The sequence below is a fragment of the Oncorhynchus mykiss genome, chromosome 8 (genome assembly GCF_013265735.2).
Source record: "Oncorhynchus mykiss isolate Arlee chromosome 8, USDA_OmykA_1.1, whole genome shotgun sequence".
Classification (NCBI taxonomy): domain Eukaryota; kingdom Metazoa; phylum Chordata; class Actinopteri; order Salmoniformes; family Salmonidae; genus Oncorhynchus; species Oncorhynchus mykiss.
Genome location: NC_048572.1, coordinates 74722511 through 74741920, shown reverse-complemented (window position 1 = coordinate 74741920; position 19410 = coordinate 74722511). Strand labels below are relative to the sequence as shown.

The 19410-nt window shown below is 43.8% G+C and overlaps 2 protein-coding genes across 15 annotated transcripts in view; both read left to right on the top strand.

Moving 5' to 3' along the window:
• The window catches only part of LOC110530592 (chromodomain-helicase-DNA-binding protein 8), a 29557-nt gene extending 22942 nt beyond the window's left edge, over window positions 1-6615 (top strand). For all 6 annotated transcript variants that reach the window (XM_036986232.1, XM_036986230.1, XM_036986231.1 and 3 more), the window contains 8 exons: window positions 2099-2761; window positions 2847-2959; window positions 3145-3372; window positions 3590-3685; window positions 3871-4014; window positions 4138-4248; window positions 4358-4462; window positions 5547-6615. In XM_036986232.1, the coding sequence (XP_036842127.1) occupies window positions 2099-2761; window positions 2847-2959; window positions 3145-3372; window positions 3590-3685; window positions 3871-4014; window positions 4138-4248; window positions 4358-4462; window positions 5547-5891 (1805 nt within the window). In that variant the 3' untranslated portion in view covers window positions 5892-6615. The remainder of the gene's footprint in view (window positions 1-2098; window positions 2762-2846; window positions 2960-3144; window positions 3373-3589; window positions 3686-3870; window positions 4015-4137; window positions 4249-4357; window positions 4463-5546) is intronic.
• A 1047-nt stretch (window positions 6616-7662) lies between these two features.
• Window positions 7663-14152, top strand: LOC110530593 (TOX high mobility group box family member 4-A). 9 transcript variants are annotated; one of them, XM_036986236.1, is made up of 10 exons: window positions 7718-7801; window positions 9699-9758; window positions 9829-9894; window positions 10035-10328; window positions 10438-10692; window positions 10831-11184; window positions 11857-11937; window positions 12101-12871; window positions 12964-13118; window positions 13269-14152. In XM_036986236.1, exons 1-10 carry the CDS (start codon window positions 7796-7798, stop codon window positions 13324-13326), a joined length of 2100 nt encoding a protein of 699 aa, XP_036842131.1. In that variant the 5' UTR covers window positions 7718-7795; the 3' UTR covers window positions 13327-14152. The 9 variants fall into 9 exon arrangements, with proteins under 9 accessions (XP_021469475.2, XP_021469473.2, XP_021469476.2 ...); XM_021613797.2 differs by having other exon boundaries at window positions 10032-10328; XM_021613800.2 differs by lacking the exon at window positions 9699-9758 and having other exon boundaries at window positions 7663-7801.
• The last annotated feature ends 5258 nt before the right edge of the window (window positions 14153-19410 follow it).

The window sequence follows — 19410 nt, the reverse complement described above, 5'->3', positions numbered from 1 at the left end:
GGCTGTTGAGTCTGCCGATAAGAATACGGTGATTGACAGAGTCGAAAGCTTTGGCCAGGTCGATGATGGCGGTTATGATATCGTTTAGGACCTTGAGCGTGGCTGAGGTGCACCCATGACCAGTTCAGAAACCAGATTGCAAGTTGATGCAGGGGGTGCTGAGATGTTGGTAGGGGTAGCCAGGTGGAAAGCATGGCCAGCTGTAGAAAAATGGTTATTGAAATGATCAATTATCGTAGTTTTATCAGTGGTGACAATGTTTTCTACCCTCAGTGCAGTGGGCAGCTGGGAGGAGGTACTCTTATTCTCCATGGACTTTAATGTCCCAAAACTTTTTGGAATCAGTGCTACAGGATGCACATTTCTGTTTGAAAAAGCTAGCCTTAGCTTTTCTAACTGACTGAGTGTATTGGTTCCTGACTTCCCTGAAAAGTTGCATATCGCGGGGGCTATTCGATGCTAATTCAGAACGCCACAGGATGTTTTTGTGCTGGTCAAGGGCAGTCAAGTCTGGGATGAACCAAGGGCTATATCTGTTCTTAGTTCTACATCTTTTCAGAGGAGAGGAAAGATGGAAAGCATGTTTAAAGAGCAATCAGGCATCCTGGTTGCTCTTGGTACTATGGTGAATATTAGATTGACATAGGCTAGTGCTTTTGCTGTTCTTTTGGCCTACTCATCTTGTTGGCTGACAAAGTAAATGTGGACCATTCTTCCAATATCTTTAATATGCACCTCGGAATTGAATAAGGACGCACGCAGTTGCATCCCTGATGTATCTGTCTTCACTTGTAGCATTTGAGAAATACCCTATCATGTGACGGGCATTGTCTAATGAGAATTTAGCTATTTGAGAGAGCCATGTGAGTGAGAGGTGCTTCGGCGCATGCAGCCAGGAGAAAGGAATTCTAATGTATATTCATCCCAAGGACACAACGGCCACTGGCTGCAAAAGGCATGTTTTTTTTTAAGGGGCATTACGTCCACACAAAGGTCGATGCTGCCGGGAAATTCAAGGCATTATCAATTGCTTGTCAAATTGTGAATTAGAAACTGAAGTGTGTGCAGCACGAGGAAAAACAAAAGCAGAGCTCATGCCTTTTTCATGTGACTTTTTTCAAATCATTGTTAGTTGCTTCATGCAGCCTTCGAATGTAATAGAAATCTAAACATATAGCCCAACGTTTGTATCACAACTAAAGTTGCATAAATAACTCTAAATTAAGCATATAGGAGGACCTGTTTCTTTGTTTCCGTTCAACACGCAATAGCTGCATATTGCAAAAATCGTTTGGAGAAAATATAATTGTATTTTATTATGCTATGTTCAATTGTATTCTTCATATTATAAAATAATGCCACAGAATTCTATGCAAATCTTTTCTGCTAAATGAACGAGTGTAGCCTACAGCCATATGGCATAGCCAGATCGGAGCATAACATTAGAACTGAGTATTCTGTTCTTCTGAAATAGACTACATTTTCTTCATATCATGTTTCTTTAGACCTGTCTAAAATAATGGATTTATTGTGAAGGTGTAGACTATATTACATGGATCTATTCAACTTTTTAAAATGTAGATGTTCCAAAGGTCTGCATCAGTGGCTTGTAGGCTGTGTGTGGAAGTCAGGAGATGCTAAATGTGTTTGTTAATTAACGGTCAATTACCGTGAAAACGGCAGTTATTTGCTTGACAATCACCGGCTGACAAAATGTCATGATCGCCACATCTCTAAGTGGGACAGCATTCCACAGGCTACAATCAACAGCCTGCTCAACTCTGTGTGAAGGAAATGTAGCGCTCCATGAAGCAAATGGTGGTCACACCAGATACTGACTGGTTTTCTGATCCATGCACTTCTTGTTTTTTTCCTGTGACCAACAGATGCATATTAGTATTCCGAGTCATGTGAAATCCATAGATTAAGGCCTAATGAATTGATTTCAATTGGCTAATTTCCTTGTATGAACTGTAACTCAGTAAAATCTTTGAAATTATTGCATGTTGCGTTTTTATATTTTTGTTCAGTGTATGGTGTTTAATATTTTGGTAGATCTGAAGAGAGACAGGTCCCTAACCCCTCTCTCTGTCCCCAGACCCATCAGAGCTGGGCCAGTCTCTGGCCCCAATCACTGAGGAGCGAGCCTCTCGCACCCTGTACCGCATCAGCCTGCTGCGCCGTCTCCGTGAGCACGTCCTGCCTCACCCTTCCCTGGAGGAGCTCCTCCTGCTGGCCCCGCCCAGCTCCGAGCTGCCTGCCTGGTGGAGCACTCCAGCCCATGACCGGGAGCTCATGCTGGGTTCCGCCCTCCACGGCGTCAGCCGCACTGAGCTCTCGGTCTTCCTCGACCCGCAGTTCTCATTCAGCCAGGCCCGCCACGACTACCTCGAGAACCAGCAGAACCAGCCCGCCCCCGCCACTCCCCTCCTCCAACCACAGGCAGAGGAGGGCTCAGTCGTCAAAGAAGAGGAGGGTCTGGACAAGGAGTCCCGCATCCTTGGAGCCGCTGAGGCTCTCGGCCACTCAGATACCCAGATCACACACCTCTCCCGTCCTGATGGGAAGGGCCGAGCCCGGACCGGCTTGGGATGGAAGAAGAGCAGGGGGAGAGGGCCGAGAAGTGGAGGAAATAAAGGAGAAAGAAGTGTAGGAGGGATTTCCGATTCCGATTCTGACTCTGATTCTGGCTCGTCTACCTCCTCCCAGCGATCAGGCAGCTCTGACGACAGTGGCGACAGTGAAACAGAGAGGGAAAGAGGTGAGTGGGGACTGAGTGATATTGAAGTGTGAGGATTGAGATAAGACAACACACATTGATGGGTTTTTTTTTATTCTGTTTTCAGCTGCTTTGAAGATGGAGGAAGATGGGGAGAACAGCTTGCTCTCAATGACTCCATCTCAAGATGGTGCGCCACCAGAGTCCCTTACCGACCCATTCAGGGTTGATTGGCCCAAGGTATGTAGGTTGGGGACATGTACAGTCTGCAACTATAGAGTATGGATGGATCCAGATATGTGGATGATGTTCTGGTTGCTTGCACAATAGTACTTCAAATACAGTATTAACAGGAAGTTGAATATGAACTGTACAGTAGAAGGGATTGTTGTTTTGGTGGAGTGATTGGCTGGTTTCTCCCTCAGGACCGTGTGTTGATAAACCGGCTGGACAGCCTCTGTATCCTGGTGCTGTCTGGGCAGTGGCCAACAGGGCGGCGCTATGCCTCTGATGCCCAGCTCAACCCAGGCTCTGACGACCTAGGGGCAGGGGATGAGCTCAGCTTTGCACGGCTCATGCGGAAAGGCAACAGCACGCCCGGTGGAGAAAGAGCAGACGGACAGGAATCTGAGTTCACCGTCAAACTCCTGAAGGTGAGATGAGAGGAACACAGAAAAGTTTAATAAATTCTGGTGCTGGGGGACCCACAGAGTGGTCAGTATTTTGTTCTAGCCCAGTAATAACACCTGATTCAGCTTTTTAGGCCATTGAAGTACATTGGGATAAAGCTTCTTTGACTGAGGTACAGATGGAATGACTAAATTGTCTGTCTTTCTCCATCCCCTTTTTTTTAACTTCCTACTCTCTTAGGAGGAGGGGCTGAAGCTGACCTTCTCTAAGCATGCCTTGATGTCCAATGGGTCAGGGGGAGAGGGGAGCGGACGCAGGACGCGTAGGGACCAAGAAGTACACATATACAATACTAGTGCACATTGTCATAGTCAGAGGTTAAGACTGCTCATAATACACAGATGTGCAGACAAAGAAACAAACCCGCAAAAACTGACTAAACAAACTCTCTGAAATCTACGTACTCAAACATTCATGTAATGTTTGCATTTATCATGCCTCATTCATAATCTTCAACCTAGTTGTCAGAGCCAGACGGAGCGGTCCCGGTGGTCGATGCCATGACGGGCACAGTGCTGAGTGGGGAGCGAGCCCCTCGCCGCAGAGACCTGCCCAACTGGCTGAAAGAGAACCCAGACTATGAGGTGGAGGGAGACATGTTGGAGGTAGATTTACCTGGAAGGAGTATGTCCATGTCTCAATTGAGGCTCTGGCCAGAAGTGCTGCACTTTCTGAGAAATACAGTATCATTTGAGATTTTCACAGTGTGTCGTCGTCCCCCCCCCTAGCTCCTTGTGAACCAGAAGAGGAGGAGGAGGAGGAAGAAGAGAACTGAGAAGACCGCAGCACTGTTGGGCAGTGAGAAGGTTAAGATCATTGATATGAGGACAGGAAAGAAGGTGAGAAATGGCAAAGGATGAATTACATGGGTGCATTGGGATCCTCGGTCAAATATTTATTTGTGGATGTTGATTGCTTAAGGGTGGATTTTCTTTCCCTTTTATTCAGGTTGGGGCTACGTATGGACCTATGCTGCAGGATCTGAGGGAGTTTCTGGAGGAGAACCCTGACTGTGCAGTGGCACCAGAATGGGCTGAGATGGTCCAGAGCTCTGTGAGTACCCTTGACTTATTTACAGTACACGTTAGGGCTGGGTGATATGGCCAAAATCTCCTATCCTGATATAGGTCATTTCAAATCCTGATAACGATACATATCACGATAGAGCACATTTTCTGTAAATTCAATGAATAAATAGTTTATATGAAATGACCACATGTAAAGGCCTATTTCTTATTACATTTTTTATTATTATAAATAAAAGGTACTTACTCATTTGATTATTTCTCCTTTTATTTAGAACCTTTGTGCAAATATTCAATTAAGCATGTAACAAAATATGAAATATTAATGTTATATATATATATATTTATTTATTTATTTTTTGGGGGGCTTGCCTGTTTTGCATGTTATTTTGGCATTAATTAGTCTTATCAATTTGCATTTGGTACCGTGGGTCGAGTGTTAGCACCAACTCACGAAACCCCCGTTTCTCAGCCGTGTATATTGGGGCTGTGTCTTTGCAGATGTTCTCTCCTTCCAGCTTCGTGATTCTTTGCCATATGGTGTGCCGCAGGCAAAACCCTCTTGCAACGTTTGAGTTGGGGGTTTGTTTTGAGCACTCGACTATACTTTTTTGGGTCTCGTCCGTAGACTCTCTGTACTGTTTCACATGATTATTGCGTAGGTGGTAAAAGATGTTAGTGGTTTGAGCCTGTTGTTGGGACTGGCCTGAGGCATATTTTGCAGAGGACGGTTTTCTGGTCCGTGCCAGACTTCGTACCCAAACCACGTCCATACAACCGAAGTAGCCCCTCTTTTAGGTACGAGCTCTGTCTCCGTGCTCTGTGTCACATTCACTCTCCTCCATGTTTGTGTTGCGAATTTCCTTCCACACATGAACACAAAGTGTTGTCCAATTGACCAAATATATTGCCGTAAAGAGTGATTTGCAACACAATGAAATAAACGATAGAGCATAATATGAAACGATAGAAAACATCTATAGTCACACGATATATATATCGTCATATCGCCCAGCCCTAGCACACACATCAAGTTCAGTGAATCAGTTCTGCTTCACATTGTAAAATATTTCCAAAAACTGATCCTGGTTCACTCCATTTTGTCCTTCCAGGGCTTTCTGCCAGACAGCCTCTTCCACCGGCTCCTCTCTGCACGCTCTGTCATCCCCAAGAGAGTCCGCCGCCGCCACCACCACCATGCCCCTCAGCCTGCCCCGCTGGAGGACCCAGTCCTGGGCGGAGGTGTAGAAGAGACCCTGGTCTCAGACGGGGCCTACATGATGGAGGACGAAGACTTGGAGAATTCCCCTTTCCTGACTCAAGCCTTTGATGTTAAGATGGAAGGTGGCGACAGCTTGTCACAAGGCGGATACGAGAGTTCTGACAGGGAGGCCCTTTTGGACGACGTCATCATGGCTCAGAAGGACTCAGACTCTTCCTCCAGCTCAGAGGATTGACCAAGCCCATTTAGTCTGATATAGTCCCAGAAAAATCATGTTCTTTTCCCTTTCATGTTATTGCTCATTGTTTATTTTTATCATGATATATATATTGAATTTTGGATGAATTTGGTTTTTGTTCTTCTTACTCACTTGGTTTATGTAGATTTTTGGAAAGGACCAGGTTTGCACCCAACTCTTTCCATTCCCTTCATTCATGATATTCCCTCTCCCTCCATGACCATCCCCTTGGCACCCTCTACCACACAGTGAGTCCACACCCAACTCTGTTTCTCAACCCACTGCTCCTCTTCTCCCTCAAACCCATTCCCAGTCTCAGCTTTAAGGGGAGCCCTGCTGTGAAGGCATTTGATCAAAGAACCTCCTAGCTAGTCCTCCAGTATAACTGGACGAGAGGACATGCGTACTGAGCAGACCAGAACTTTGCTCCCATGATGCCTGAGTCTGATGTCATAGGCCATTTCTGCTCCCTGTTGAGTCAGTGAACTTGAAGGGGTCCAATTTGTGATGTACATTTTTTCTGGTAGGGTAAAGGTGGTGGTGGGGGGGGTATCGGTATATAAGTTACTGATCCAGTGCTATGAAGATGGGTGTATTGTACAATGTAGAACTGGTCAGTTGTGTGCTATGGTGCAAAGATGACCACGATGAGTTAATATTCTTGTTTTATGACCTGAATGTATCTGTGATATGAATAACAATCTACAGTGAAAGCAGCCAAGTCCTCTTGTCCTTGTGTATTTGTGTGAAATAGCTGAACACATGCTGTCAAGAAAAAGCTGTTTTTTTCAGGCATTTTCCCTGTTCACTTACAATCTTGAGTTTTAAAAAGGATTAAATGAAGATGTATATTTGGGAAAATCCCATGTTTGTGAAGGCAGAAACCAATGCCCCAGGTCGCTGGTTTTCAGGGTTCTGACCGGAAGCAACTGTTTCGTATACAGGTAAGGAGAATTTATGCAGCAGGTTAGAATAATTAAGGTGGCAGGTTGAGACTTCGGTTAAGGTTGGTGCTTTGTTAACCTACTCCTTCTAGTCACAGGCGTTTTTCAGGGGACACGAACAGTGTAAAGTTGCAATACCAGATATCCATCAAGTGGACATGTGCTCTGACATAAACAAGCATGGCGCTGGTCACAATCTATTTACGTTTATAAGTGGTCACCGGAAAGCAGTCTAAAGCGACGAGTTGAATCTGGCGTACCTTATCTGGTGCCTATACTGGAGTGAATTTTCTCCTGCCTTTCAAGCGCCAATGAGACTTTTAGAGATGTTTTTAGTGTGAGCGCGCTGCCATGTTTCTTCAATTCTATCAACGAAAATTCGATCAATTACCCGCGACCGGCATTGATTGCATAACTGGTTTTCGTTCTATATGGCTTTATAACAAACCCACTATCTCTCCATCTCAAAAGGTGGCCCTCGCGGGCCAGCCCACCAGCTCGGGCCATCCGGCACGGTTCTTCCCCCGGACGACTAGTTATCGCGGCACCGAGTGACACTGATATGCTTCGGGCTCCAATTCATGTGCTATAGTTGCAAGTACTGGTATGTATTAGCTCTACTGAATATTCACCCACCCATTAATGTTATATTGAATTATGTTGGGCAATATTTGTTGGGGTTACTTTAAATGGGCAACTCGTTCTTCAATAAAGTATATATATTTTTGAACAACCCCCTTATTGTTATATTTTACGTAATTTGATTGTGAGTTGTGTGTTGTAAATAGCATTCTTATGGTATGTTTTGTTATCAAATACATTATTACCGATGATAACCAGTAAATAAGGCCAACGGAATCTAAGTGACGTCATTTCCCCGAATCAAGGAAACCCGGAAACCAAGTGTATCAACTAAAACAATTAATTAGAAAATAAGTGGACCGATGTAGTGCGAGGATGGAGGTAAGAGAGAGGATAAGAAGCGTAGGAATTTGTAAAAATGTTTTTACTGAAGATTGAGTGTGGTTAAGTCTACTGAACGCCTTGATATTTTTTACCGTCTTTCCACTTTTAATAGCCTTCAGTCTATGCTAAGAATTAGCCACGCCAGGTAGCTTGTTAACCAAAACTTCCCCAACACTAATTTGACACGTCCATCATGCTGGTTGTCATTTGTAAAGCTGATAAACTATCACAGCTATTATCACACCACGTTTTTACTATGACAATATTTAGCTAAGTACCGTAGTTATAGCCTCCCTGTAAACAAGGGTGTATTCATTACGCCTATACTTAGGCAAAACTTTTTCGAAACCTATTCAGTCTGTTAGTGGAAACTGGAAACCACCTAATTTACACCATCACACCAATCCATTCCTTGATAATCCACGAGGGGGTGTACAGCCCTTTCTTAGGACAATGGTGACATAATTCCAAATTGACCTCTATCCCAACTTCCTAGACATGTTGGATAGGTCTCAGCAGAGTTATATATCGACGTCAAGTAGAGTGAGATTTGTCGATAGACGTTCCAGCGATATTTCCATCAAACTATTTAATGAGAGTCCTGTCTGCTATCAAGAGCGTCGAGTCACTTACTCACTGGACACAGTGTACAATCGCAACAGCAAGATTGGTGACCTGTTGCCACAAGAAAAGGGCAATTATTTCATCTTTACCTAAATACTTGTTTATTTCCCCCTTTTGTACTTTAACTATTTGCACATCATTACAACACTATAGACACATGACATTTGAAATATTTTTATTTTGTAACTTGTGAGCGTAATGTTTACTGTACATTTTTGTTTATTTCACTTGCTTTTGCAATGTGGCCCTTTTGAATTTAAATGTATACTTTTGAGGAGATGGGAAATGTATGCGTCGGCAGTGTGCCGAGCATTCTGGAACAAGGAGAGCTCTCCTTCAATTAGTGAATAGCAGTCAATTGGGCATTAGCTCAAAAACCAAACATTAGCAATAATTTCGTCAAGAAGTACAACAATGCAAATCTTTTCCGTCATATAAATAACTTGTTTTCTGTGATATCGTATAGCTTTGGAATCGTAACATTTACGTACGTTCGAGGAAAATAAGCAGGTTTCTCGAAACCCTGATTTTGAGAAGCGATGGCGTGGCGATTAGTTTTGCAACCGTGTTGACGCAGCATGACAACGTGAACGCGATTGGTCTACAGGCTGCTTGGTGATGCGTTATACGTTCAATTCATTGACCAATGGGATTCCTTTCTCCTCCTTTTCTAATATATCTGCCTAAAATTAGTGGTCGAGCTTGCTGAGTAGGGACCGAATGAACCCTATCAACGTGATTTTGACACATTGCTTATAGCTAGCTAAATATCATACGGGCACATTTAGGTTTTTATGGGGAACAAAGATTGTTCCCATAATTAGTTAAAAATAACAGCAAACGTGAGCTAAATCGGAATGATACCCTGGAAGGTATCATTAGCATTGTTGGCTAGCCTGCCAGCTAGTTAAGTACTTTAAATTAATTTTGTCAAATACTTAATTAGCTCTCTGATAATGCTGAACAAATCCTTTACTTGCAATGTAATTTTGTAAATCAAAGTTACCTAGCTAACATTTATCAGCTTACATATATTGATGTACAGCTAGTGGTTAGCAATCTAGCACACCAATTAAAGTGAGGCGATTGATTCGTCTCCTTTGGCATGATGGTGCTCTCTAGCTAGTTTGGAGTTCTTATTATAGCTCAGTGGCTAGGAGACTGCATCACAAAGAGCTCACCACTCTTGGTTGTTAAATTGCACAATTTTGATTGGTCTGTCACGATGGATCTTCATTTTTACTCTGACCTCTCTGATGGCACCGATCAGAATGCTGACCAGGAGTTCTTGGAAGCACAGGGTTATAATGGATACGACCCAGTTAACAAGGTATGGGGCCTATTTCTAAACAAAAAAGAGAGACTATTCACACAACATGAAAACAATGTGTGTTTTGCAGTTTCCGGGAGGCAGTGATACTTACCTCACCATCTCTGGGACAGGTCATCCTTTTCTCTCCTCTGAGGTGGGTGTCATGATCCTCAAAGCCTGCACACATTCCGCAATGCGTATTATTCACATTGTGCAGTGTATTCACACCGAAAATGTTCATGTAATCGATTTGTCCCATTAACAGTTGTCCTTCTCCTTCTCTCTGTTTAGCAGACATTCCATACCCCCAGTCTTGGAGATGAAGTGTTTGAGATCCCTCCCATCTCCCTGGACCAGGACTCGGCCCTCAGTGTGGGGGACGAGGTGTCCCATTTTGGGGAACTATCGGGGGGAACAGGGGGTCCTTCTGGGGTTGGAAGCCTGGCGAGGAATGCTGTGGTGGGGGGCAATGACCCCTCCTTTGCCTCCACCTATGTGAACCCAAACTCTCAGGGCCTGGAGCACCTGAGTCTTAGGGTGATGAGCCAGTCTGGAGGGGGGGCCCTACTCAGCTCAACACTGGGGGTGGTAAGTGGTGTACTTATGAATACTACTAGAAGACTTTCTGCATCAATAATGTATTTTTCAAATTGTAATCCTTTAAGACTTGTGAAAACTCCTGTCTTTGTCTCTCTAGGAACTTGGCCACTCCATTGGCTCCCATTTCAGCAGCTCCTCTCCAATGACCATTGATGTTCCTCTTGGTGACATGAATCATGGCCTATTGGGACACAATCAGCTAACCACTATTGATCAATCAGAGTTGAGTGCCCAGCTTGGGCTTGGTCTTCATGGCGGGAACATTCTGTCCCGTTCCAAGTCCCCTGACCAGCTGTCTGCCACGCCTTCTCCAGCAGGCTCCCTCCAGGATGATGACATGGATGACTTCAGGGTGAGTGTCTGTTTGTATGTTTATTTATATGTATAGGACTTGTTGGTTTGTCATGTGTTGCTGAAGTCTTGCTAAGTCAACTGATCTGGCCTTGTATCTTTCCCTGTCTCTCTGTCCACTGGTCCCACTGTCACCCAGAAGAGTGTGCTGGTTGACTCTCCAATGTCCCTGTCGGTCTCCCCTGCAATTCTCTCCCACCTCTCCACCATGCCAGGCTCTGCCCCCATGCTCTCCTCCTCCATCTCCCCTGCATTAGTGAGGCGCGGCGGGGGAAAGCCGGCCATGGTGGCCGCTACGGCAGGGCCTGGAGGAGGGAAGAAGGGAAAGAAGAAGAAAGACCCCAACGAGCCCCAGAAACCCGTCTCTGCGTACGCCCTGTTCTTCAGGGACACCCAGGCTGCCATCAAGGGCCAGAACCCCAATGCCACATTTGGAGAGGTGTCCAAGATCGTAGCCTCCATGTGGGACAGCCTTGGGGAAGAGCAGAAACAGGTATACAATACACACTTTTACTAAAAGATATACTGTAAAACTTCAATGAATAGCCCAGGTGCTTATTTACAGGGGTGGCAGGTAGCCTAGTGGTTAGAGCGTTGGGCCAGTAACTGAAAGGTTGCTGGATCGAATCTCGAGCTGACACACATTCTGCCCCTGAACAAGGCTGCTAACCCACTGTTCCCCAGTAGGCCGTCATTGTAAATAAAATAAAAATTCTTAACTGACTTGCCTAATTAAATAAAGGTTAAATAACAAAAAATGTAAAATGTATTAGTCTATTTTCTAAATGCACACAGCTTATTCGTTGCGCTTTGTGCCCCCTGTAGTTGAGCCGAGCATGTCAAACCACACAGCTGTCTGATCCATGGCAATGATGTTGCTTTCCTTTATCATCTTTTGCCAATCTTTACGTTACACACTGCTGGAAACTCGTAAAACAATTCATTTGAACCCGGTGTTTATTTGAAACAGGAATTTATTTGTTGAAATGCCCGGCTATTAAAAGGGACAGGCGGCTATTTGAGACTGCGTTTCATTGAAGTTTTACGGGACACTTAAAACAATTAAAGGACATTGTGGATAAAAGGATATACTGTAATTCATGTAAACAGGATTGGTGTTTACTCTTGTCTTCATCTACATAATTATACCCTCCATCACTATTAGGTGTATAAGAGGAAGACGGAAGCCGCGAAAAATGACTATTTGAAGGCATTAGCAGCTTACAGAGCCAATCAGCTCTCACAGGTAAAATCTCTAGGCCTGTCTTTGCTTAGAAATCGTGTGACTGTAGCCATGACAATGTTATATTGAAAATGTCATTTCTCAAATGTAATATACTCTAATCTCACCAATTCAATTAATTTTATATATATATATATATTATTTTTTTTTCCTGTGTTCTCTTTAGCCCTCTATTGAGATGATGGACACGGCCTCTTCACCACCACCTCCAGTGCCTGAGCCAGTGAATGTGGCCCTCCTGGCTCCCACCCGCCCCTCCCGCCTCCCCCAGCACAACCCTGACCAGAATACCATCACCAACATCTGCACCTCCAACATCATTCTGGATGTCCCCCAGGTCACCACACGCTCCCGCACAGGGGCTCACAAGCCCCTCACCCTGGGCCCCACAGCCATCCCGACCCTGATCCCAAACATCACAGCCACCCTGACCCCCACCATCACCAAGATCATCATCTCCAAACAGATGCTCCAGGCCGGGGCTCAGCTCCACCAGATCCCCACCTCCATGGTGACTGTGCTCCCTGGCGGTGTGCGCACCCTGCTGCCCTCAGCCCCACGCCAGCCCCCACCTCTGCAGCAGATGCAGCATGCCCCTCCTCCCCCGCGGCTCCAGCAGATGGTACACTCCCCAGCCCCGCCTCCCCTCCAGGCCAAGCCCAGAGGAAGTGCTGGACCTGGGATTCCTGTGTCCATCACCGCGACACCTCCCCCTCCACTACAGATCACGATAGTCCCTGCTTCTTTGCAAGCAGACGCATCCTTGCCCATTATTGTTACGACAACCGCAACCGCCAACTCAATTTGTGTCACCAATTCCACTGTACCTACATCTGCTTACTCCACCCCTACAGTGGCTCTGCAATTGGCAAAGTCCACTGACTTGACGCAAAGTGCAGATGAGGATGCGGTTACGGAAGAGTTCACGTCAGGAGAGGTAGGCTGAGGTTTTTCTTTGTAAATTGACCCAATGTGCATGTTAAATATGCTTGGTGTTTCAATCATCAACTTTTCCCTATTTTTCTTCAGATGGAAATGGAGTTCAATGTGTCTCCAGGTGCCACTGATGGTGTTTCTGGCCCTCTGACTATGTGTGTGCGTGCAGGATGCACCAATCCTGCAATAGAGAGCACGGACTGGGACAAAGAGTACTGCAGCAATGAATGTGTCGCCACTCACTGCAGGTGTGTGGGTTTGTATTTAAATGTATGTGTTCCTTTATTTCTGTGAGGAAGGTTGATGTTGTTTTTAGGACATTTAAATGAAAGTGGTGTTGGAGTAGAAAAGGGAACATGTTAACTGACTTTAACACTTGTCTCCTTTCTCTCCTTCAGGGATATCTTCATGGCCTGGTGCTCCATCAGGAATCACAACACCATGGTTGTCAAGTAAAGACCAGCATTACCCAGACAAAGGGAGGAATATGTCTTGTTGGGTTGGGGGATAACAGGCCTACGGTAGACCAATTGGGGCGAGAGGAAAAGATGGAGTTCGGAGGGGAAAAGAAAAGCACAGTGTACCACGAAGCGATCCATTGGAAATCATTTATGAACATTACACATGGGATTCATTTACAAATTCATGGATAGTTGAGACAGTGGCCGAGATGTTTTTATGTTTTATTGTTTGGACGTGCATACCTTTTAACAGGTCTAGTCACACTGATAGTGTTAGAAGAGGATGTAGCCCATTTGAAGGGACCTAAAGTCAGTGGTATTCCAAAGGGTTCTATTCCAGAGGGTACATTGGAACATAGTGCCACTAGTTGTGACAAAGCTCCATTTGATAGGTTCATTGAAATCAGGTTTGACAGAGAGAAATTAGGATACAAGATTTTTTTGTGATCCATGGCAGCCGAAAGCTTAATGAAGTGTGCTATCTTAACTATTTGGATAAACATATATTTGATACCCACCTTTTTTTTTTGTTGGGTTGCCTTTAGGTCCTTGAAAAACATTTGTCAGTATCTCTTTTTAGAGAAACAGAATCAGGAAAATACAAAACATTTCAGTGAAACTGAAAATGTGATTTGGAGTAGTGTATCATACAATTCTCTTGTTTTCTTTTTACATTTAATTTAGTGGCCTCTAGGGCCAATACTCTTACTTTTTCATTACTGTGAAGGAAATGTTCACTGTGTCCGTGGTGAGTAAACATCAGCAGAAATCAAGGTCAATTTGTTATTACATTTTTAATAAAAGAGCGATGAAGATATGGAGCTCAAACTCTGGTCTCATTTATTGTGAGTAGTGGTGAAGTGTGTTTCAGTGCTAAAGGGATGCTTCAATCAAATCGGACAGCATTTCAGTAAGTCATTTCTGAGCCTCACTGTATAATGCATTTCCTTAATACATCCTTTACAATAGACAATAAGCAATAGTTAAATACACCGATTTATTTGTGCATAAACAAAACATTAAATCAAAATACTATGGAGTCATGTCAACATTGTAAAATACAAGAAACCTGAGACAACGGTACATTTGGTTCAGTGCTTGGTGAATAGTGTCATAAACCTCATTTACACCTTGTGCTAGCTAACGTGTTCTGTGATCTGATCAAGGTTTGTCGCTTGTATTATTATTATTATTATTATTAAAATGTGTCTCTTATCCTTCCGCTGTGTCCACATTGTGACCAGATTAGCTGGTGCATCCCTGTATGCAAAATATTTTACAGATATTCTTTCAAAATCGTGCATTTCTTTTAAGACAATCGCTTACAGTATGCCATTAGTCCAGCGCTTCCCAAACTCAGTCCCGGGGACCCCAATGGGTGCACAATTAGCTTTTTGCCCTAGCACTACACAACTGATTCAAATAATCAAGTTTTGATTATTTGAATCAGCTGTGTAGTGCTAGGGCAAAAACCTCATTGGGGTCCCCAGGACTGAGTTTGGGGAACACTGCATTAGTCAATGGTGCTTCCTGTCACCAATTTTAAAGGCCTGTATAATGATTTAAATGGTTTGACAATCATGATATGTTTACACTTGATATCGATGGGCTCCCGACTGGCGTAGCAGTCTAAGGCACTGCATCTCAGTGCAAGAGGCGTCATTACAGTTCCAGGCTGAATCACATCTGGCAGTGATTGGGAGTCCCATAGGGCGGCGCACATTTGGCCAGGGTAGGCATTCATTGTAAATAAGAATTTGTTCTTAACTGACAAGGCTAATTAAAATGAAGGTTAAATAAAATATCCAGACAATGGGTTCTTGACTACCTCTGGAGATTGTCAGGAAGATCAGATCACAATGTGTCTTATCTACACCGCTCTAAAATTGTGAACACAATCAGAATGTGGGCAAGATCAGGACAAAGGGCACATGTTAGCACCAAGTGGCAGGGCTAAAGTAGGACCACTACCGGGTCTCTATAATTGTGACTCTACTGGGAGGATCTATGCGGTAGAGGCCGAATCCAAGTCACAGTCTGGCTGAGCTGAGCCTTGAACTGGTGTAGCTGGGTCAGTTTCATACCCACTTGAGAAAAAGTGATGGTTCCCTTCCCAAAGTCTACCACCACTGTCAATCTGTTGCTCTTCAGGGAATTGGCGATCTCCCTCTTCATGTTGTGGTAGGCAAACCGATTGCCCTTGTGTGTGATGTTCCAGGATTCATTTTTTTAGGCCAAAAGTGAGGCCCTCAGTCGCCTAGCATTAAATGCTCTGGTAGGACACAACTATATCCCAGTAGCTCACGGCCTCCACCTCCCAGTAATGTCTCCCAGAGGAGTAGCACTGGGTGGTGAGAACCTCAGGTGCTTTGTCAAAGTGGGGGAGGGACAGTTTCTAACCCCACTCTCCACAGACTGGAGGTCAGTGGAGGAAAAGGTACCCAATTCTCATACTTGAGTAAAAGTAAAGTTACCTGAATAGAAAATGACTCAAGTAGAGGTGAAAGTCACCCAGGAAAATACTACTTGAGTAAAAGTCTAGAAGTATTTGGTTTTAAATATATTTAAGTATCAAAAGTAAATGTTGCTAAAATATACCTAAGTATCAAAAGTAAAAGTAAGAATAATTGAAAATTCCTTATATAAAGCAAACCTGATGGCCACATTTTCTTGGTTTAAATGTTTTTTTACAGATAGCCAGGGTCACTCCAACACTCAGACATTTAAAAACAAAGCATTTGTGTTTAGTGGGTCCGCCAGATCATAGGCAATAGGGATTACCAGGGATGTTTTCTTGATAAGTGTGTGAATTGGACCATTTTCTGTCCTGCTAAGCATTCAAAATGAGTACTTTTGGGTGTCAGGGAAAATGTATGGAGTAAAAAGTACATCATTTTCTTTAGGAATATAGTGAAGTAAAAGTTGTCAAAATATAAATAGTGAAGTACAGATACCCCCAAAAATTACTTAAGTAGTACTTTAAAGTATTTTTACTGCTGGCGGTCCAGGGGCACATTGAGAAAATGACTGTCTGAGTCTATGTCCAGATTCAAGGCACCTAAGAAGACAAATGGACACAGATCAGTGACAAACACTGATTACGTTGGGCTCCTCTGATGTCTGCATTTCTGTGGCCCTTTGGTGAATTTTAAACCATGAATTCTGTAAATAACTACATCACATCTCTTATTACCATACAGTAATGTGGCAGGTAGCCTAGTGGTTAGAGAGGTGAGCCTGGAACGGGAGGGTTGCTAGTTTGAATCCTGGGACGGACAGGAAAGATTTGGTGGGAAGTGAGCTGGCAAACTGAGGATTGCTGGTATAAAATCCTAGATGCCATTTCCTGCCATTGTGCCCTTGAGCAAGGCACTTAATCCCCCACAACAACAGCTCCCTGGGTGCCCAGTGTGGCAACCCCCCTCACTGCCAAAAAAACCCTGTGTGTGTCTTTCATGGGGGGTTGGAAGTCAAATTTTGGTTGGACCTTAATTGACCAGTAAAGTGATCTTAATCTTAAACAAATAATCCTAAACAAGTAATAAATATGTAATTACCTACTTATGACTACAGTACCAGAATATTAAAGCTTGATTATCTACAAAGAGCAACATTTTCACCTGCCATGGAGGAGTAGACATTGTGGAAGAGAGTCTGCCGTTTCTTCAGTGTATCTGTGAAATTCTGATTTTAAACAGAGGAACTATAGGCTACGATGTAGGAAAAAAAATTCATCAGACAGACACAAACACCTACACATAGCTGCACACACATCTGTGCACACACTCAGGCATACAGGCACACGCTCACACATACACCTAGCCGAAGTCCAAGTGTATGCAGGTCAATGATTGACAATGTTATTTAAGGTAGGTAAGAGAGCAATGACTCCTGATGATGCAAGAATGCTATATTCAAATTCAAGACCATAATAGAGAACAATGAACCAGAGGCACAGCAGCACCACAGTAACTGTTCATGCTGGAGTCGTTGGTATTAGAGGTCCGCCTCTTGTGCACAAAAAAAGAAAACTATGAATCTCAAAATAAATCAAAAACACTAAAAGCATTAGAGGGAGTATACACTGAACAAAAGTAGAAATGCAACATGTAGTGTTGGCTCCATGTTTCATGAGCTGAAATAAAAGATCCCAGAAATGTTCCATTCTAACAAAAAGCATATTCGTTCTCAAATGTTGTGCACAAATTTGTTTACATCCCTGTTAGTGAGCATTTCTCAATTTCTAAGATAATCCATCCACCAAGAAGCTGATTAAACAGCATCATCATTACACAGGTGCACCTTGTGCTGGGGACAATAAAAGGCCACTAAAATGTGCAGTTTTGTCACACAATACTATGCCACAGACATCTCAAGTTTTGAGAGAGTGTGCAATTGACATGCTGACTGCAGGAATGTCCACCGGAGCTGTTGCCAGAAAATTGAATGTTCAGTTCTCTATCATAAGCCACCTCCAACGTTGCTTTAGAGAATTTGGCAGTCTGTCCAACTGGCCTCAAAACCGCAGACCATGTGTGTGGGGTCATGTGGGTGAGCAATTTGCTGATGTCAATGTTGTGAACAGAGTGCCCCATGGTGACGGTGGAGTTATGGTATGGGCAGGCATAAGCTATTGACAATGAACACAATTGTATTTTATTGATGGCAATTTGAATGCACAGTGATAGCGTGAGGAGATCCTGAGGCCAAACCCAGGGATTTCTACCGTGCATACCTGCCTGGAAGTGTACTCCTTTTATGAGAAAGTCACCGCCCCTTACTCCACCACACCACATTTATTCTTGTTGAAATATGGTAACAGAATTTGTTTTGTTAACACACAGTCAGTTTTCTCCCCAGAACATTGGACGTCAAGACGATGAGGTTCATCTGATTCTTGTCCAGACATGGAGCAGTAGTATCTCAGCACCTCATCCTCATGCTCAGGGTACCTCCTCTTGCTCAGGTCTCCTAGGGGTTTGACCAGATGATGTCCCAAGTAGGCAGGGAGCTGCAGGTGATGCTGGACATGCTCCTGCCACAGCGACACCTCACACTTCAGACACGTCTTCAATGCCAGGCTCTGTTTCTCCGGACAACAGTCACAATACACACTTAGTCCTCTTAGCCTTCAATGAAATCAGAAATCAATCAATTAAACCTGCAATATGTAATTTTTTGGGCAACCCAACCAATTTCACATAGAAATACGGGTTATAGATATGTCATTCGCATTGAAAGCAAGTCTAAGAAGCTGTAGAGCTGTTCTACAGTGGCTTTGGAAATTATTCAGATCCTTGACTTTTTCCACATTTTGTTACATTACAGCCTTATTCTAAATAAATGAAAAAATCCTCGGCTTTCTACACACAATACCCCATAATGACAAAGCGAAAACAGTTTTTTTTGCAAATAAAAATAAAATAGAAAAACCTTATTTACACAAGTATTCAGACCCTTTGCTATGAGACTCGAAATTGAGCTCAGGTGCATTCTGTTTCCATTGATCATCCTTGAGATGCTTCTACAACTTGGAGTCCACCTGTGGTAAATTCAATTGATTGGACATGATTTGACACACCTGTTTAAATAAGTTGACAGTGCATGTCAGAGCAAAACCAAGCAATGAGGTCGAATAAATTCTCTGTAGAGCTCTGAGACAGGATTGTGTCGAGGCACAGATCTGAGGAAGGTTACCAAAAAATGTCTGCATTATTTAAGGTCCCCAAGAACACAGGGGCCTCCATCATTTTTAATATAAGAAATTTGGAACCACCAAGACTCTTCCTAGGGCTGGCTGCCCGGCCAAACTGAGCAATCGGGGAGAAGGACCTTGGTCAGGGAGGTGACTAAGAATCCGATGGTCACTCTGACAGAGCTCTAGAGTTCCTCTGTAGAGATGAGAGAACCTTCCAGAAGGACAACCATCTCTGCAGCACTCCACCAATCAGGCCTTTATGGTAGAGTGGCCAGATGGAAGCCACTCCTCAGAAAAAGGCATCTAAAGACTCTCAGACCATGAGAAACAAGATTCTCTGGTCTCATGAAACCAAGATGGAACTCTTGGGCCTGTATGCCA

Coding starts and splice junctions, on each gene's coding strand:
- LOC110530593 (XM_021613794.2), top strand. CDS start 9,654: ATGGATCTTCATTTTTACTCTGACCTCTCTGATGGCACCGATCAGAAT. Junction 9,895..10,031: donor ATCCTTTTCTCTCCTCTGAG/GTGGGTGTCATG, acceptor CTCTCTGTTTAG/CAGACATTCCATACCCCCAG. Junction 13,119..13,268: donor TGTGTCGCCACTCACTGCAG/GTGTGTGGGTTT, acceptor TCTCTCCTTCAG/GGATATCTTCATGGCCTGGT.